We start from the raw sequence: 20,752 nt of genomic DNA on the forward strand, positions 1-20,752 counted from the left end.
AGATACACGTCAGCTTGACACAAGCTGGAGTCACGGGAGAGGAGGGAGCCTCAGTTGAGAAATTACCTCTATAAGAGTCGGCCATAGGCAAACCTATAGGACATTTTTCTTAATTAGTGATTGATGCAGGAGGGTCCAAATTACTATGGGTAGTTCCACCCTGGGCCGGTATTCTGTGCTGAGCAAGTCATGAGGAGCAAGCCAGTAAGCAGCACCCCTCCATGGACTCTGCATCAGTTCTTCCCTCAAGGATTCTACCCTGCTTGTGTTCCTGTCCTGACTCCTTTGATGATGAACGGTGATGTGGAAGCATAGACCAAATAAACCTTTTCCCTCCCCCGCTCTCTCTGTCTGTCTCTAACTGTAATTACGCAGTTGCAAAGATTCTGACCTGATTGCATCAACCCTTTGCTACAAGGTTAGGTTTCTCGATCCTTTAGTTTTCTCCTGCCTTTTCTGTTCTAGTTGCTGTCTTAGAAGTTTGCTCCTGCAGTAGGCTATTTTCTTTTACACAGCGTCAGCAAGGCATATTGATATATAAAGGGCTATCTGGTTAGTGTCAACATGTGTATTAAACACATACTTAATAAACACCATAATCAAGATAGTTAGCCAATCTGTCACAAAAGCCTCTGCTCTTCTCCCATGCTCCTGCTTTCCAGTCCACAGGATAGGAGAGATCCAGGGCTCTGTCTTCACAAACACTGCTTGTCTATATTTTAAGTCTTAGTTATTCTTATAGGTGTATGATACGTATATCATCATGGTCTTAAAGTGCCTCACACTGCTGATAAATGTTGAGCATTTTCTATGTGTTTATTTTCCTTTCTGATCTTTATCCATCGTCTTGTGTTTGTCCAGTCTGACTAAGCAGAGTAGATATTCTTCTTGGTCCTGTAGGAACAACAGTGAGATTTCATGAACCTTTTCGGGTGTTTATCCTTGGTTCATATAGTTTCTTCCTATACGCCCCTTGTTCAGTGCTTGGCGAAGTATTCCAGGGGCCGTCCACAGACCTGCAGGGTGTTCCTCTGGGTTGCTCTCTCCTCTCTGTTCTGTCCTGTGTTCTTATCAGACTCTGAGGTCTAGGGAGCTCTGCCTCAGCTCTTTCTCCTAGTGCGATGAGAGTCAGACACCTGGGACATTCGTAGTGCCCATTTACTCCCTGTCTGCTAAGGATCGTTGTCCTGAGAATTATTGTTTGAGATACTTTAACTGTGTTCATCTGGGTTGTTTCAAGTGGAAACATGGCTCCATAGCTGTTACCTCAACTTGGCTAAAAGTAGACTGAATGAGAGGCTCATTAAATGCTTTGTGCTTTCTGTTTTAAATCCAACATGGAACATTTGACTGAGTTTAGCTTAATTTGCTTAACATGAAGATCTCCAGTTTTATCCAGTTTCATATGAAAAAACATTAGATTATAATTCCATATTTTCTTTTAAGCTGAAAAAGAGCAAGGGTCTCACCTGTGTTATCTGCAGAGCTTATGTAATGTGTTTCACACTCTCGGCACCTACTGTATATCCCATCGGTGTGTAAGTGAAGGAACATAAAAATGCAGTCTTTTAATATGCTCACTCATTTTATTTGTCTCTTCTTTTCCCCCGCTTCAGATATTGTTAGTCTTCTGAAAATCCGGGACGCAGTTTATTCTTATAAAAGATTAATAGAATTTAAAAGAAGCCATTGTGAACTACTTACAGGAAAACTTAAAAGAATGGAAAATAAATTTAAGGAATTGCAGAAGGAAGTATCAGAAACAAAAGAAGTAAGATCACTGCTAGAGCATGAGAAGGCGGAATGGGAGCAGGAGCTCTCCAATCTGAGGTGTGCCGTCTTGGTTTATTTCATTCATCAGTGTTTAATGTCCTGTGACGTTCACTCTCTGTGAGTGTGCTCATATTGAGCACATGCCTTGGCATGTGTGTTGAAGTTGGGTGCTGACTTGGGAAAGTCAGTCTCCTTCTGCCATTTGGGTCCCCAAGATCCAGCTCAAGTAGTTGGAGTTAGAGCAGGCTCCGTTACCCACTGAGCCATTTACCCAGCCATGATAGCCTAGCTTTAAATAAATGTTTTCACTGTTTATGATACAGAGATGTACTTCAATTTTGGCCTTTGTTGCATGTCATGGAGTTTACAAGAGAGAAAATTTCTTAGTCTTCTGAAATGAGAAATTCTTGCAAATAATATAGTGAACATAACTATGAATTATTCTAAGAATTAAACAGATACCATAGATGCCACTAAAATTATATTTTAGTGGCTACATAAAAACAGCCATTAAAAAAAACATCTTTATTTATTGATCAGATAACCTTTTTTTTTTTCAAAGACAGGGTTTCTCTGTATTGCCCTGTCTGTCCTGGAACTCACTGTGTAGACCAGGCTGATCTTGAACTCGCAGAGATCCACCCGTCTCTGCCTCCCAGCTGCTGGTGTGCACCACCACTGCCCAACTGATAAAATAAGTCTTAAAATCTGTCTTATATTAGAATACTGATGTTAGTTGTTTTCTATGTAATTGTCTACTTTAAAAACTCTTCAGTATCTAATGTGAACTCTCGTGCTCATCACACAACCACGTGATTTCTGTGTAATATTTCATAGAAATTACAGGGAGAGGGAAGGAGGATGAATGTATCGTTAGATGTCATGAAGATTGTGTTTAATCTGTAGATAGCTCTTAATAGTTTTTGCTGGATTCTGTCAGTCCCTGAGCATGAGGTATGTGCCTTCTAGTACCTCCCTCTGGCGCCGTGTTTGCTAGAGATGCCTTTCATCTGTTGACGACTTTTGTTCTAAGTTGTATCTGCTTTTAAGCTATTGTGAATGGCATTTTCCCCAAATTTCTTTCTCAGGAAGTCCTTTCTGGTTTTTATATGTTGTTTGTTATATATAGCTACTTTGTTGCAATGTGTATCAGGAATATAGGGTTGTCCCATACATCACTATTGATGGTTCTCCTTTTACCATCCCTTGGTCACCTCAGACTCCTCCCCCTTCCAGGACTCCCTCCATACATGCTGCTAATAAAGGCCACCTTCCTTCCTTCTTCCCTCCCTCCCCGAGGCCCCCAGACTGGACCTGTGCCTGAATCACTACCAGTAAGGCCTATTCTGTTCTTTGGGACATCACAGCCCCACCTCCCAGGACTCCGCTCACCCGCAGTGCAGAAAGAGTTCTAATCTGCTTTCAGTTTTCATCTTCTCCTTACTTTTGTGCTATAAACCCACCATTCTGGGGCTCCCACCCCTTGCTTTGCAGGACTTTACCTCTTGCTTGGTAAGTTGATCCCAAGCCCTCCATCCCTGGGCATTCCACCTCCCTCATCTGAAGATACCCGTACTTCCTGCTTGTTCTGCGGGAAGGTTGCCCACTGTGCCCTGGCTCTCAGAGCTGGCCATCCAGGATCCTTTGCGGCTCTTGCTTGCAAATAGAATCCGCACTTGTCCTGCTCTTCAGCGCCCCCTCTCTGCCGCCTGAGGCTGAGCACCTGCTTTCTCCCCCTTTGTCCAGTGTTCTCATCTGAAGACCGGTGGGGAGCATCTGTTTGCGCCACAGACATTTCCCCCAGCATCTTGTTTAAGGTCCCTCATACTTTACTTAAGCCTGTCATATCATGACATGTGCTAATCACCCCCCCAGGTTAGAGGGTCAGCCCCACCCACTGGAATCAAATCACTGCATATTAGGACTCTCCCAACTTCCCAAGGCCACATCTCTGCTACCCCAGCCAGCATAACTGCTGTCTCACTCAGCACCTATGTGAACACCCTCCTGCTGGACAAGAGCCCACAGCCATGTGGACCTTCAAGGCCCAGTTCTCATGAAGTCTCCATCCACTACAGAATGTGCACTTGCTCCCCAAATAGTTTTTTTTTTAATTTACTTAACTTTATTTTATGTATATGGGGGTTTTGTCCATATTTATGTGTGTGCACTGCATGTGTGCAGTGCCTGCTGAAACCAGAGAAGGGCATCAGAACCCCTAGAACTGTTGCTATAAATGGTTGTGAGCCACCATGTGGGTGCTGGAAACTGAACCTGGGTTCTCTGGAGGAGCAGCCAGTGCTCTAACTACTGAGCCATCTCTCTATCCCTACAAAAGATAATGATTAACCTGTAACTTTACTGAATACATTCAAAATTTCTTTTCAATAATATTTACTAGACTTCTAGAAATTTGCCAGTTAAAGTTTTTACTCATCCTTGTTATCATCAAGAGCATATGGCCTTTAGAAGAGGTTGAAGTGAGGAATTAAACTCAGGAGTCAAAAAGAGAAACAATTATTTAACAACAGAGAGATTTTATTAGGACACCACGTCACCATCGTGAACTTCATTTTCTATTAACAGGTTAGTTTTATGATAAACACATTTAATTTCAGATTTGCACTGAAACAAGAGGAAGAGAAGCGGAGAAGTGCAGATCTACTTTCTGAGAAAACTATGGAGCAGCTTAGGAGAAAAGATGAGCAATATCAGAGCGAGGTCGAGGGGAAGCAGCAGCTTGAAGTCTCTCTCAGAACACTGGATATGGAGCTGAAAACAGTAAGAAATCATTTGAACCAGGTACATTAATATTCTATAAAAAATTCTTTTGGGTTTTTTTTTTTTTTTTGGAGCGGGACAGGATAGAAACAGGGTTTCTCTGCATAACCTCAGCTGTCCTGGCCTTACTCTCTAGACCAGGCTGGCCTTGAGCTCAGAGATCTGCCTGCCTCTGTCTTCCAAGTACTAGGAGTAAAGTGTTCCTGACTGGTAAACATTTCTTAATCCTACCTTTATTTGTTGTACTTTTAATGTCACTTTAATTACATATTATTATATTTATATATGCACATACCACATATATATCTCCATGTCTCATTAATGAAAATATCTATTGGTTTCATTATTATAGTGCAAACTTCATGATCATGTCAGAGATCAGCCTCATCCCTAGTTGATGTAATTGTGTGGGGTCGCCAGGATATATTCAATCCATTGTTGACCAGTGGTGCCTCATGCTAAGAATAAATTTTAATACAGATAGTGGCAATTATTTATTATGACTCTTGGAAACTAATAGGTACTACAGTCATCCTTTCTAAGTGAGATAATGAAAGATAAGTTTACCATGGAAAATAAGTGCTAGTCTAGCGCTCTTAAAATGCAGGCTGTCGTTTAAACTGTGTTAATGCTGGCTAAATGTTTGTAACAAACTAGTTTGCAATTCTGCCTGTAAGAACTGTTTCTGTTTTTTAAGCAATTTAACTATAATATGCAGTACATATTATACTGTGTTTTACATGGAATAGAATCACTTGTTTTCATAGGCTGCTTCTAGTATGTTTTCATTGTTCTACTCTTAACTGAGCTTTTGGATGCCCTGTCCACAGCAACACAGTAGTATGAGACTGAAAACTTCGTGAATGTGTCTCTAGGTTCTAGAGGAGCGGAATGAGATTCAGAGGCAGCTTTCCCAAGAACAGAATGCCAGAATGTTACAAGATGGGATTCTTGCAAATCACCTTTGCAAGCAAAAGGAGATCGAAATGGCACAGAAGAGAATGACTTCCGAGGTGCTTTCTTTAGTTTTCTAAATATGTGTGCATTTATGTATTTACATATTTTCAGAGCCAACCTTACGCACTGTGGGAAATATAGAGGATTTCGAACCATATGTATGTATACATAATATATTTGTTTTAGGGGTAGATGGCAGAAGCATTGCCCCGCTGTCTAACATATGGAGCACTACCAGCCGGCTAAGGGGACCTGGGAATTCTGCAACTTGTTACGTTTTCAGTCTTACCTTTTCAGAATGGTGGTGACTAGCATACTTATTTGTATAATGCTTATTTTAAGTATTTATCAACAAATATAGTTGCCACAACTGACTAAAAAGGGGTTACAAAAACTTTCTGGAAAAAAAAAAGGAATTAAAAGAACTTTGGGAAATTTTTTTCTGTCCAAATGAAAGAACTAAGGTTCTTACTTTGGACCAGTTGTATATGTTAGATATTAAAGCGTAAGCCGTGTGTGTGTGTGTGTGTGTGTGTGTGTGTGTGTGTGTGTGTGTGTGTGTGTAGTGTAACTGTGTTCATATCTGTTTGGGAGCACATGTATGTGCATGCATGTAGAGGCCGGAGGTTGATGCTAGGTGGCTTTTTGATCACTCTGCACTTCAGGTGTTGATGCAGGCCCTCTCACAGAACCGTCTTGGCTAGTCCAGCTTGCCCCTGGGATCTTCCCTCTCTGCTTCCCAGGTGCTGGGACTGCCAGTGGGTTGCCACACACCCCGGCATTGACACGGGTGCTGGGCATCCATATTCTGATCCTCACACTGGCATTAAGCCATCTCCTAATGTGAAATGTGAGCCAATTTAATAACCTTTGCTTTGCGCCTTAAGCCTGTTGTCCTCCAGAGAACGGCTTTCCCAGTGCTGAGTTTCTCAGAAAGTATCGTTCTCATTGTCTTCAGTTACATTTATGAACTTTTGGGAACTTAGGCTTCTCTAAGCTCAGAAATTAGATGTTTTTAGTTGCATGTGTGTATTTCAGTTCTTAGATTGTAGACTTCACATGCTGTCCCTGAATTCCATAAGGAATTGTGAGAGCTAAATGTTTGTTTCCTTTCCTAGGTTTCTGTCAGTCATGAAAAAGAGAAAGATCTGTTGCAGAAGAACCAGAGGTTGCAGGACGAAGTTGCCATGCTAAGACTGGAGATGGACACAGTAAAAAAGCATAACCAGGAGAAGGAAAAGAAGTATCTTGAAGATATTAAGACTGCAAATGAAAAGAGTGATAAGCTTCAAAGAACGATAAAGCTAAATGAAGAAACATTTACAAAAACAATATTCCAGTATAACGGGCAGCTTAGTAATCTTACAACTGAGAATACAATGCTGAGCTCTAAGCTCGAGAATGAAAAACAAAATAAAGAAAGACTGGAAACAGATGTTGAATCATTCCGCTCTAGACTGGCTTCTGCTATGCACGACCATGCTGAAATTCAGGCCTCGAAAAGAGACCTAGAAATTGCCTTCCAGAGGGCAAGAGATGAGTGGCTTCGTTTGCAAGACAAGATGAACTTTGATCTGTCTAACCTCAGAGATAACAATGAGATTCTCTCCCAACAGCTTTCCAAAACTGAGAAAAAACTGAATAGCCTAGAAATTGAGTTTCATCATACAAAAGATGCGCTCAGAGAAAAGACTTTGGCTTTGAAGCATGTACAAAGAGACCTCAACCAGACACAGTGCCAGATGAAGGAGGTTGAGCATCTGTACCAAGATGAGCAAGGGAAGGTGAACAAATACATGGGAAAGCAAGAATCCATAGAGGAGCGGCTGTCTCAGCTGCAGAGCGAGAACATGCTGCTCCGACAGCAGCTGGACGATGCTTCCAACAAAGCCGACAGCAAAGACAAGACGATAGTTAATATCCAAGACCAGTTCCATGATATGCTAGGCAGACTCCAAGCGGAGGGCCAGAAGCACAGGCTGATGCTGGAAGACAGAAACAAGGAGTTAGTCAGTGAGTGCAGTCACTTCAAAGAGAGACTGTGCCAGTATGAAAATGAGAAAGCAGAAAGAGAAGTGAGTATCAGTAAAGAGGAGATTTTCAACTTCTGTTTTCATCTTACGTGTATGGTGTGTGCCTGCATGTATGTCTGCACACCGTGTGTGTGCCTAGTGCATACAGAGGCCAGATGAGGGCATCAGATCCCCTGGAATGGGAGTTATACATGCTTGTGAGCTACCATGTGTGTGCTAGGAATTCCAGGTCCTCTGGAAGAGCAGTCATTGCTTTTTAACTGCGGAGCCATCTCTCTAACCCCAATAAAGATTAACATTTTTAAAATATCCCGTGGGGATATTCAAAATACTATTCATTAATACTGTGTTGAATCTAGCTGGCTATAAAAATCTATTGACCATATTTGTTATATTACCTTAGAAACAAATCTGTGTCGGCAAATATAATTTAGATCTTATTCCCAAAACAAAGATAATCCATATTTGATGTGGTAAATTGTGTCAATTACTCAGAATTGACTGTTACATGTTGTATTTGTGTTTTGAAATATCACATTTTACTTTAAAACATGCACCATAGTTTTGTTTAAATTTTTGAAAGAATCATAATTACATTCATAGAACTAAATTTGAAATCCAGAAAGAAGGGGCAATTCTTTGGTCTTTCGAGACAGGGTTTCTCTGTAGCTTTGGGGCCTGTTATGGAACTAGTTCTTGTAGACCAGGCTGGCCTTGAGCTCACATCTGCCTGCCTCTGCCTCCCGAGTGCTGGGATTAAAGGTGTACACCACCACCGCTCAGCAAGAAGGGACAATTAGACCTGACAAATGTGTTATTTTGAGTAGATACATTGTATAACCTTTGGAATTGTAGAAGATTAACTTAAAAATGTTACTAGTTATATACTGGTATTAATAATGCGGTTTTATGCTGCTGAAATAATAATTAGGAGGGCATGAGCTTTTAAATTGTGATTTTTGGTGCTGGAAACTGAGCCCTAGGCTTTGGCATGCTGCACATGCACTGCCTACACACCCCAGTCCTGAAATAATTTTAATGCTTTTTTTTCTTGCCAAGTTTTTGGACCATGATGAGGCAGGTTAAGTGGGAACTTTCATGACTAAAATGCGGAGTTTGCAGTTGTGATTCCACAGGCCAGGTGGCTTTGTATTTCATCGGGAAACTAAAATAGAGATGCTCTATTTTGTAGTGTTTTTTTTCCTTTCAGTAGCTTTGTATAGCTTCCTGTTGGTATAATATTGTCTGATGTCACTTGAATTTAATGCTTGTCCCAAATTATATATTCTTATGACCATAACTCCAAAAACATCTGCTTTCCATTAAATCCTAAGTTGGGACAGATGTGTGAACTTTAACAGAGTCAAAAATATGTTAATCTCTCATGTCAGCATTTGTAATTTTCCACATTTTAATGAGTAACAGGTTCCTGTTTCTATCTTAGGGCTCAGTTGTGATCTTAGAGGATGCAGCTTTGTTCAGCACAGAAATAAATGCAGTTACCGGTGGTTTATTAATTATCATTAAATCTGCACGTCCAAACTAATGGAAACTAAAGAGTGTGAGGATTCATGTACAGCAGAGAGGCAGTGGGCAAGGGAGAGAGTTGGGGGAGCTGGCGTCAGCTTACTGAGGCCTTGCTTTTATTCTGAAGGAAGACGGTTGGAAGGATTTGAGAAGGAAATTGAATTAGGAGAAAGTTGGCCTTCTTGGAATTCTGTGTGCAGGCATGGCGACGCACAACTCTAAGTCAGGAGGCAGGAGCAGGACACTTCAAATTTGAGATTGTTCTAAGCTACATAGACTTACAGTCTCACCTTGATACCTAGCAAGGCAGGGCTTGGATATTGCCCTGGCAACAGGCAGAGATCCTGGGTCACCCTGGGACATAGGTCTTAGTGGCTGTGAGTATCGCACACAACCCAACTTAGCGTCAGCCCAAGTGGCCAAGGGTCTAGCTTCATGAACACTATCTCACACTGTGATTACTGTTGAGCTTTGAATTAGCAACAGCACATATCTGTGTGGGCCTCAGTCCTTTGGTGGCCTCGGGTGCTACAGGGGAATGAAGTAGTCCATCCACATTGGCTCTGCCCACAACTGGACAGAATCCTGTAGTGCTTGACCAAACGCTGCTAACTGAAGACCAGCGCAGGAACATAGGGAGCTTGTGATCCTACTTACAATATAAAACCTTAAAAACTGATTTCTTCAAAGCTCCAGTATACAATAGTGGTTCTCAGAGATTGGGTTGAGAAGAAGAGGGAGGAGTGATGGGAGGCAGCAGTCAGTGGGTGCTCGGTTACAGTTAAGAACAGGAAGCGTGGAGCTACTGAACAATAATATGCTGTATATTCCAGACTACTAGAAGAAAGGATTTCAGCCTAAAGAAATGATCAATGTTAGTAGCCATAATTGTGTCTAACCTGTTAAGGGCACATGTATCAAAATATCTTGTGATACCTTGCTGACACGTACAGTTTTATGTTTTTACATATCAGTTAAAAATGAAAATTTAAGATATGAGTAAATTAAAATAAAATATGTAAAACAGTTCCACAATGTGGAATTCATCCCTGCCAGGCTTACTGATACACACACTACCAAATGCGCAGATTTTCTTCAGAGCATGGAGAAGAGCTCAATGGTGTTACTCAGTGTTGTAATATGATTTATAAAATCTGTAACGAATACCTCACCAGGTGGTAGTGAGGCAGCTCCAGCAGGAACTGGCTGATACCCTCAAGAAGCAGTCGATGTCAGAGGCTTCCCTCGAGGTCTCCTCACGCTACCGCAGTAATTTAGAAGACGAGGCACGAGATTTAAAGAAGAAATTAGGTCAGCTCAGAAGTCAGGTACGTATGAAATTTAATGTGTCTACTGCTCATGTACAGCCTGTAAAATGATAGAGTTTTAGGATAATTCCAGAAGACAGCTTTCTTTCATGTTTTCATTGTAATTTGCTATCACCTTTATAATGAACTTACTTCTTAAACTCCAGTTTTATTCTGCTATTTGTTTTTTCTTTGACTTAAAAAAATACTTATTTCGTGTGGGGGAACAGGCCAAACATGCTACCTCATCCCAGTGGAGGTCAGAGGTCAACTTGCCCGTGGGTAGGGAGGGTATTTGCCCTCCTTCCTCCACATGGCCCCTGAGACCCAGCTGAGATCCTCGGATTGGCCACCAGTGCCTTCAGACTCCCAGAGTCTCACTGGCCCCATTTTTTCTTACAATTTTTGTAAACCTTTTTTATCCTTGGGAAAAATTGAGAACTATATATCTTTCCTCAGAGATATTTCTGTTGCAGATGAGGCAAAGTAGGTTAAACCAGAGATGGTGTTTATAGAAAGTTCCAGAAAATTGGCTTCCTTCTTATCCTCATTTTTTGTGAGTGGATACAGCATCTTTGATACTCATTTAATAGATATCAGGATAATTTGGACAGAAAAGCCATTTATGTTGCTCAAAATGCAGATGTTAGCCAGGTGTGATAACATACCTGTAATCTAAGCCTCTTGAGAGACCAACGCAAGAATTTGAGGCCAGCCTGGAAAACTTTTAAACCCTGAGGCGCATGCTCAGAGGCGGAGTGTTTGCCTCGGATGTGTGAGTCCTTATGCTCTATCCGCTGTGCCGGAAACAAGAAAGCAAATGTTTGAGGGTGTTCTAAAACCTGTCTCCAACGCTAGGCACTTCTTTCTTTTAGAAATATAACCACATGGAAATACTCAGATCATATATAGTACTCTTTTTCAAACAGAATGAAAACCAGCGTCTAGATTCTGCCATCTGTTTCTCTGTGTGTTTGTTTGTTTCAGAATCTTCCTACAGCTCCAGCTGGTCTAGGAGTAGCTGCTTAGAGCAGGCTCTCTTCAGTTTACAACCTTCCCCTGCCTCCTCCCTTCAAGTGCTGAGGTTATAAGCAGGCCCAGTACACCTGGCATGCCATTGGAGTTTTTCAAACAGAAGAGCATTATTGAGCTATAATAAACATATAATACATAGCTCACTACTTAAAGTAAAAAAAAAAAAATTGGCATCTCTTAGGGTATTGACAGATTTACATGTCATCACAATCAATTAGAACGTTTTCATCATCTTAAAATAAACCATGAGCTTCTTGTCACCCTAATCCTTCCGTCTTCCCCAGACCTACCAGTCCATCTCTCTGTCTAGATATAATTTCTTTTTTTCTGAGCATTTTATTTCCTGTGGTGTTTAGTCCTTCTGAATGACTGTTTCTCAGCATGAAGTTGTCGGCCCTTCATATTTTCCCCCTATCGGGTAATGAGCCGTCACTAGCAGAGGGCACTTCCCATTTCTAGGCTGCTGTGGGGTTGAGCATCTTAGTTAACGAGGCTGGCCGCTCCAGCTGTACAGCCCCACTAGCAGGGCGCTTCCCATTTCTAGGCTGCTGTGGGGTTGAGCATCTTAGTTAACGAGGCTGGCCGCTCCAGCTGTACAGCTTCACTCTTGCTGCCTTTCCATCTTCCCAGTTTTTATTCTTTTCTCCTCATTCAATTTAGAACTGACTCACAATTACCATCTCCTTGAAGCATTTCCTGACTCTGACTCCATTTACCTCAGTCTGACATCCTGATTTTCCATTACTCTTAATAGGCTTTTGCTTCTTTGGTTGGTTTCTTTTATTTTTGTTATGTGTATGGGCTGTCATCTTATTGGGATATAAATTAACTTAAAGGGTTGAGAGCTGATATGTGTATATCGAATAAATTGAAAATATTTTTGCTTAGTAGTCATTAAGTATTTCGTACCAGTCCAGATATTACTTCTTTTGAGGCGTTAAGGTGATGACTTTTTTTTGTTTGGTTGGTTTTTTTGTTTTTCAAGACAGGCTTTCCTTGTGGAACAGTCCTAGCAACTAGCTCTTGTAGACCAGGCTGGCCTCGAACTCACAGGGATTCACCTGCCTCTGCCTCCCAAGTGCTGGGATTAAAGGCGTGAGCCACCACCCCCAGTCTTTTTTCTTTTTCTTTCTTTTTTTAGACGTGGCCTGGTGTCCTAGCATGGCTTCAAACTATTACATAGCTAAGGATAGCTTTGAACTTCGGATCCTCCTACCTCCACCTCTCAAGTGCTACAGTTATACATAGACAAATGCCACCATGCCTGGTTTATGTATTGCTGAGGCTCTAACCTAGGCAAGCACTTTACCAACTGAGTTATATACCTAGCCTCTATAATAAGGCTCTTATTATAAATATATTTTAAGGAATTGCATATGAAGTAGAAAGCACATAATTTAATAGAGGAGAAATGTTCTATCAAACATTTTTTTTCTCATTCTGAGGAAAAAAAGTAACTGCATTTGTCTTCTTTCATTATAGAGACAGGGTCAGGATCTATACGTCTATAGAAGCTGACCAACTGCAAAGCTCTGTCCACAACTTTTCTGGTATCCTGTACTGCAAAACCTTCATGTATCATTAGAGTACTGGATAAAGCAACCCAATGTTCTCGGGAGGAGTGAGCTTAGGACCCTCAGTTTATCAATAGAGCCCCATATTTCAGCTGACTGTCAGGCCATTACTGCCTACACCAGGAAACACTGTCTGCACCGCACTGTATGATCCTTGCCAGCTGAGCAGTATGGAATAAAAAGAAGCTAAAAAGTATTCCACATGCGTAGTTGCTGGTGGCTCGGGATATTTCTGGAAGTTGCAGGAAGTACTAGAGATGTAGTATGGGTCTCACTCTCCACTTCCTGCCACAATCGGTTACACAAGGAATGAGCCAATACAGTGTGCCTAAATGACCTCTTTTGTGGTTGCCATAGCACCCGCCTAAATTCTAACTCGCTGCCATGTTCAGTTCAAGTGCTTTATTCATATTCCCTAACTAATCTTTTCAGTAGTCCATTGATATGGATAGGATTATTTCCTTTTCACAGAGGAAGAAACTAAGATACAGGAAATTCATTTGCTCAGAATCTATACATCTAACAGCTGGTGAGGAGGAGCTTTGGACCCAAGCATTCTGTTGTTTTTAATCAAACTCTCAATCAATTTTATTAATAAAGTAAAGCCAGATGCTGGGGTGAAAGTTCAAAGACAGAGAAAGCATCCACTAGGCCTTGCTCCTCAGCCAGCATCCCAAAAGAAGACCCCATTTCTCTTCTGATGTCAGTGTCCCTCCCTCACACTTTCTGTGTGTGTCTCTCTCTGTCCTCCTGGTCCCTCTTCCTCTCTGTTGGTTTTTTCTTCATAATCCTATTTTCACTTCCTTTGTTTGCTCTGCCTCTTGACCTATGGTTGACTTGATTTAATCCTGTTTACAGTATTCAAACAGAAAGCTCTTGGATTAAAGGTGTGTGCTAAGACTGAGCCACACCACAACTAGAAACATGTTTTCCAGTAAATCATGCCCTGTAACAGTGTTCTGGCTTCTGTGCAGACATACCTCCCCTGAAACTTTCATAAGACTGTCAGCTGCCGTTAAACACCATGTTCATCACAACTGGCAGAGCTGTGGCAGTTTATAGATATGTGGATTCATAACAACTGTGCATAAGAACTTTTAAAATGGCAATTCTATCAGAAATTCCCTCTTTTCTTGGTTTCAGCCATGTGGTCAGTTTGCATATCCAGTAGGATACAGTTGAAGACTTTGCTGGCTGATCTAGCAGGCATAGTAGATTATAATTTACAAATGGACTGTCTGTCACAGAGCAGATGTTGGTAAACTTTTCTGTAAAAAAAAAGGGGGGGCAGGTAATACTTTAGTTTTTGAGAGAATTAAGATCCCTGTTGCAGCAACTCAGTTAAATTTGCGTTCACTGCAGAGAAGTGCACGTGAACACTGTAGATCAGGGAATGAGGTGTGCAGATTTAGAATATCGTATTAGTAAAAGTTTGTTTATTCTTTATTCCAGTTGCAAGAAGCACAGGATCAACACAGAGAGGCTGTACAACATACTGAGAAGATGCAAGACCACCTACAAAAGTACAGTTTAAACAGCATGACTCGGTGTTTATAAAACAAATTATCAGTGCAGCGTGGCAGCTGTGACTCCAGTGTTTATACAGCAAGTAGCAGTGCAGGGTGGCAGCTGTGACTCAGTGTTTTGTGGCAGCTGTGTCAGCTCTGACAGCAGTCTCTGACCAGGCCCGTCTCACCTCTAGGTTCCCTGGAGTGCACACCTTTGAGTAGGGATGCAGTTAGGGGTGTAGCCTGTGCATGAGGATCTGGGTTTGACTCCTGATCCACACCTAGAGAAGTTACAGTAACCCAATCATTTGCGTTTCAGACCCTTAAGAATTTATATAGTGACTCAATTGATTTTCAGAAAATATGTGATTTTTTAAAAAAATTGCTTCATAAATATAATTATTTTAAAATACAATTTTAGGCTTGAACTTGAAAACTCCAACTTTAAAATTACAATAAAAAACCAGTCGGAGAAAATTGAGCAACTTCAGGAAAACCTGTCAAGTGTGAATTTGGTAAGTGATCCTCTTCCTGGATTCTCTGATGTTAAGAGGGGATGGTCTCTCTGCCCTGTAGTTGCCCCATGGGGACATAGAGGACAGTCCTCTGTAGTAACTGAACACGGTGGGCAGTGTGCCAAGTCTCGGTGTTGTGTTCTATGCCCACTGTTTGCCCCTCACATGCAAGTCCTTCTCTCTGTAGGGAAGTCGGCTGAGTTCGTGAATGAATGATTTCAGGACTAATGCTTTATACGTCCGTCTACTGGTGGGCCTTTGGTTAATGGATGTGATGTTCCTATGGGCATTGACAGTGTTACCCCACTCGTACTTTACAGTCATTTTTAAATTCTAAGAAATTTAAGTGATTTGATCTAGTCTTCTGATTTTTTTTTAGTAATCAAAGACTTTCACTGAGATTTTGAAAATGAATCACTTATAATTTGTATTAATCAAAAATAGATACTAAATCATGATACAAATGTCCCGTCCCCCACCCCCACTGAACTCTTTTCCACTTTGAATTAAAACAAAATAAAACCAAAAACAAAGCAAAGTTAATGCTAGAAAAGATCACAAGGTAGATGCATTGGACACCAAATCCAAGTCACTCTCACTACTGACTTCAACACTGTGCGGTCCATCCCAAGGGCCATGGGCCAGGTAGTCTAGATTATTTATATTGATTCTTCTTTCTGGGGCCAAAGAAACATCAAAAAGTAGTTTCTATCTAGATTTCATATAAACTATCCAATTTTATTTCCTAATTTAATATTTCCTAACATGATAATATGTTGATGGGGAATCTACAAAAATGAAACCGTTGAAAGAAATCCTGCTATATAGGAGCTGTAAAGAAATGTATTAAGAATACAAATTTTTTTTTCCCGAGTATTTTTTTTTATTGATAAAAGAAGAATAAAGAAAAAAAAAACAAATTTCCACCTCCTCCCAGCCTCCCCTTTCCCTCCCCCTCCTCCCACTCTTCTCCCCCTCCTCCCACCCCTCTCCCCTTCCCCCCACTCCTCTCCCCCTCCCTCTCCAGTCCAAAGAGCAGTCAGGGTTCCCTGCCCTGTGGTAAGTCCTAGGTCCTCCCCCCTCCGTCCATATCTAGGAAGGTGAACATCCAAACTGGCTAGGCTCCCACCAAGCCAGCAGATTGCGTAGGATCAAAACTGCGTGCCATTGTCCTTGGCTAATTTGTTTTATGGAGTTCTTTTTGTTTTTTGATTGATTGATTGATTTGAGGCAGGGTTTCTCTGTGTAACAGTCCTGGCTTTCCTGGAACCGACTACTTCTGTAGACCAGGCTGGCTTCTAACTCAGAGCTCTACCTGTTTCTGTCTCTCAAGTACTGGGATTAAAGGCCTGTGCCACCACTGCCTGACTTGTTTTGTTTTTTGAGACAGGGCCTCACCATGTAGCCCTGGGTGTCCTAAACTCCCTCTGTAGACCAAGCTAGTCTTGAACTCACAGAGATCTGCCTGCCTCTGCCTCTCAGGTGCAGGGATTAAAGGTGTGTGCCATTATGCCTAGTTTATGTTTTCTTTATTTTCTTTGATGGAGGGAAAGACTTGTAATCCCAGCATTTTGGAGACTGAAGGTGGAGGATTGCTAAAAGTTTAAAGCCAGCTTGGGCTGCTTAGTCAGTTTCAAGGTAGCCTGGGATAACCATTGGTCTCTGAAAAACTTTAAAACAAGCAAAATAAAGCAAACTGACAACAAACAAACCTAAGAACTGCGTGATGAACTCGGCAGGTATACGCCTGGGCTCCAAGCCTGGCCTGAGTTTGCTCCCTGGAATCTCTGTATGGTAAAAGGAGAGAACTACTCCTGAACGCTGTACACACACACACACACACACACACACACACACACACCCCAAATAAATAAATATAAACAAAAATTGCTGGGAGACAACTTTTAGCCAATCCAGTCAGTAGCCTCTAACTTCTCTAGTTATTCATGGTACACTTATGTATAAAAACTTATTTAAAATAATTGGCAGCTGAAATTCCAGAGAGGATAATGATGAAAGCATAACTTGGTTTGAGCTGTATCAAATATCTGTCTTCGTGTTCCTTTTATGCCTTCTGTGACCAGATGCTTGGCATGCACAAATCTGTTTCAGAGAGTGCAGCCTGTGGTCACTTGACTCCGTGTTTCTGGGCCAGTTGTAAGCAGAACATCATGGCAGTCAGAGCACGTGAACACAGAGCAAGGGGCAGACAAGAAGAGGTCATGGCGAGATAGGATCTCCGAGACATACCTGTCCTGACCCTCTTCTCTCTTCTTATCACCACCTGATGTAGCCTTCATAGTTTGAGTTGATTGTCTCTGGCAGGTCATCACAGATACACTCAGATTCACTAATCCCTGGTTATCTCTTTTTTTTTTTTTTTTTTTTTGGTTTTTCGAGACAGGGTTTCTCTGTGGTTTTGGAGCCTGTCCTGGAACTAGCTCTTGTAGACCAGGCTGGTCTCGAACTCACAGAGATCCGCCTGCCTCTGCCTCCCGAGTGCTGGGATTAAAGGAGTGTGCCACCACCGCCCGGCACCTGGTTATCTCTTTATGCAGTCAAGTTGACAGTCAAAATTAACCAATGTAGTACACATTGGTATCCGGTTTATAGATCTATATAAACACAATATGCATGGACTCCTGCAGGATAATATACTTTTTTAAAGAATTGGGCTTTAGATTTTAAAATTCTTTTCTTGGGACCAGTGAGATGGCTCATCAGAAAAAGGCACTTGTCCAGGTAGCCAGACAACCTGAGGGGTTCCCTGGGACCCACATGGTGAGACACACACACACACACCACCCCTAACAGACACACAAAAGAAATAATCCTTTACTAATTATTTTCTTTCAAAATTATTTTCAAAGTCTGAAGATGACAAAGAAAAACTGAAGAAGCTTGCTGAGGTGAAGGAATCTCTGGAGTGTACTTTGGAGCAGGAACAGAAGAGAAACGATGCGTTAGAGGAAGAACTGAGGGAGTAAGGTTTAATATTTCAGTCTCCTCGGCCTTTCTCTATTGCTTTAACTGAAGCCTAAATACAAGTGCATTTCCTATCTGCATTCTCATTATTACTTTAAAATTTACCTCAGAAACATATTGGTAAAGACTAAAGTTTTTTGATTGCTAAAATATTGCAATTACTCTTTAAATTTTCTTAAGACGATGGTAAATGCCTTTGGCATATAATGTCAACTGAACTCTTCAACTTTGAAGTTTTTTTATTTTTATATTTTTATTTTTGGTATTCTGAGGCAGAGTTTTTTTGTGTGTAGCTCTGGCTGTCTTGAAACTCACTCTGTAGAGCAGGCTAGCCTTGAACTCACAAGATCCACCTGCCTCTGCCTCCTGAATGCTGGGATTAAAGGTTATGCACCACCGCCACCTAGCTGAAGTTTCATTTTTAACACGCTTTTGATCTTTTTCCTGCCTTTGTAGTATCCTTCCCTTCACCATTTAGACATTTTGATATCTTAAAAACCTATTTGTGTTTTTCTTTAACTATATCAGAAACTATCTTTATATAACATTTTCTTTCTCTTTTTAATTACAAAAGTTTATCATGGAGATAAATTGTTGTTCCTTGGGCATCTCTAATATGTATATAAGGTTAACATGATATTGAGCTTCTATTTAAACAATTTTAAATGCATGCGCACACATACGTAATACTATATAGTCATCCCTTGGTACTGCTACCGGAATCTAGACAGAGGCCTGACGCTGAGGGTCCCCAAGAGGCCAGCTTAGCTCCTCTTTCCAGCTGATTAAAAGGTTAAAAAAACAACAGTGACCACAGGCAGGAGTTTGTTTGGAATACTAATACTGGGGAAAGTTGGGGTACCCTGCACTCAGGACACAGAGAAGAGCACCAGCCCTGATTGTTTTAGAGGAATGTGCACGTGTCAGAGCTGATGGGTCCCTTGGGGATTCTTATCAGTAAGGTGGCTGCTGTCTAGAAATAGCTTTAATTGTTGCCGTGGTGTTTCTAGATAATGTCTGCTATCTTAGAATCCAGGCTCACTGCGGTGAATCAGAGAAGAGGTCAAGTCTGCAAGGGAAGATGGGTTCAGGGGTTGAGAGTAGTGACGAGATTTCAGGTGTCACGCCAGGGGCCTGGAATGTGACACTGTAAACGTTGATATTTGACAGTCTGCTGATTATCTTGTCCCTGAACACCTTAAAAATGTCTTATTACTCATATCTTTGTGTCTTTAGTCTTAAAGAAGGAGGATTACCAGCTAGCTGTAGGTAAACTCCCCTTAAATGACTAGCAGGTCCTCGGATTTGAGCAAGAATGTGATTCACATTTCAGTGTCGAAAAAGGACTAAGAACAAAGGCCAAGCTTGTGTGGGCTTTAAGTTTCCCATTGGACATCCACCGGCCTAAATGAGGAGGCAGGGCTTTTTGTACACCAGTAAGTCTCTGCTATGGTACGTGTAGGAGATGGAATCTAGGACTCCTTCAGATGGCAGAACCCATGGATTCGCACACCCTTAAATAGTGTACTATTTGCATTTAACCTATTCTCAACCTCCAATATACTGTTTTCTTCTCTAAATCACTTCAAATTCCAAATAGAGTGTAAATGTTAATTAAGCAATTGATATACTATGTTGTTTGGGGAATAAGGAAAAGGACAAGGATTTGCGTGTGTTCGGTGTAAGTGCAGTTTTTCCTTTTTCAGAATTTTCCAGGCAAAGTTTTTTAGATGTGGAACCCACAAGTACAGAGAGCTGACTGTATGTCTCATGCTTACAGCCGTAGACAAATGACTTAAATACAGTGAAGTGAGCATTTGTGTTTCTGTTAGCAGCCCCCTTTATTGAAAACAGAGTCTTTTCTCATATCCTATATCCTGATTAGTTTCCCCTCCCTCTACTCCTCCCAGTTCTTTCCCACCTTCCCCTCCCAATCCGATCCACTCCCTTTTGTCTGTCGTTAGAACAGACTTCTAAGAAATAACAACAGTGTGTAACAAAATAAAATATAGTAAGATAAAACAAATACCATCACATCAAAGTTGGCAAGAGCCCAAGAGAAGGCACAAGAATCAGAGACCCACTCTTTCACGCACTCGGGAGCCCCATGAAAATATTAAACTGAAAGCTGTGGTATTACGCAGAGGGCCTGGTGCAGACCATGCAAGCCCAGTGCTTGCTGCTTTGGTCCCCATGTCACCCGTCTTTTACAGTGACATAGTTTCCAGTCTTTGCAGCCACCAGCATGGTTGCTTTTCTGTTCGTTCAGAACAGATTTTGAGTTTTCTCTCTGATTCTAATCAGTGCTTTTTTTTTCTTATTTACTGTCTTGTGTGCGTCGGTTATATGGAAGGATGGGTGCTAGAGAGGGGCCCCAGGGCCTTGCATACACTGCACTAGAGTTCCATCACTGAGTGTCGTGTGCAGCCCTGTGCTCTCTCTGAATGTAGTTTCGCATTTTTTGGATTTTGTTGATATTCCTGTTCAAGACTTCTAGATTTCTTCTCATCTCTTTGAGCCTTCATATGCTATTTTCTTTGACATTCTATTTTGTTTTCCCTCTACTCAAACTGCACAAACTGGTTTTTCCATCTCATTTTTTTCTGCCTTGGATAATCTCCTTGATACTTGTTGGGATTGGATGCTAAAGCGTTCACTCTCTGCTACGTCCTCAGTGCTGACTTGTGTGTGCTTTGCCTTGGAGAAGACTGCAGACAGGCAACAAAGAGTATTCGTGTCTTCTCCTTGGTTACTGAT

The 20,752-nt window shown here is 41.4% G+C and overlaps 1 protein-coding gene across 3 annotated transcripts in view; it reads left to right on the forward strand.

Moving 5' to 3' along the window:
• The window catches only part of Ankrd30a (ankyrin repeat domain 30A), a 68,143-nt gene that overhangs the window by 38,552 nt on the left and 8,839 nt on the right, over window positions 1-20,752 (forward strand). For all 3 annotated transcript variants that reach the window (XM_075983009.1, XM_075983011.1, XM_075983010.1), the window contains 8 exons: window positions 1,617-1,830; window positions 4,392-4,575; window positions 5,430-5,567; window positions 6,630-7,586; window positions 10,247-10,399; window positions 14,440-14,510; window positions 14,917-15,010; window positions 17,881-17,993. In XM_075983009.1, coding sequence (XP_075839124.1) covers window positions 1,617-1,830; window positions 4,392-4,575; window positions 5,430-5,567; window positions 6,630-7,586; window positions 10,247-10,399; window positions 14,440-14,510; window positions 14,917-15,010; window positions 17,881-17,993 — 1,924 coding nt within the window. The remainder of the gene's footprint in view (window positions 1-1,616; window positions 1,831-4,391; window positions 4,576-5,429; window positions 5,568-6,629; window positions 7,587-10,246; window positions 10,400-14,439; window positions 14,511-14,916; window positions 15,011-17,880; window positions 17,994-20,752) is intronic.

Source organism: Microtus pennsylvanicus, chromosome 8 (genome assembly GCF_037038515.1).
Source record: "Microtus pennsylvanicus isolate mMicPen1 chromosome 8, mMicPen1.hap1, whole genome shotgun sequence".
In the NCBI taxonomy this organism is placed as follows: domain Eukaryota; kingdom Metazoa; phylum Chordata; class Mammalia; order Rodentia; family Cricetidae; genus Microtus; species Microtus pennsylvanicus.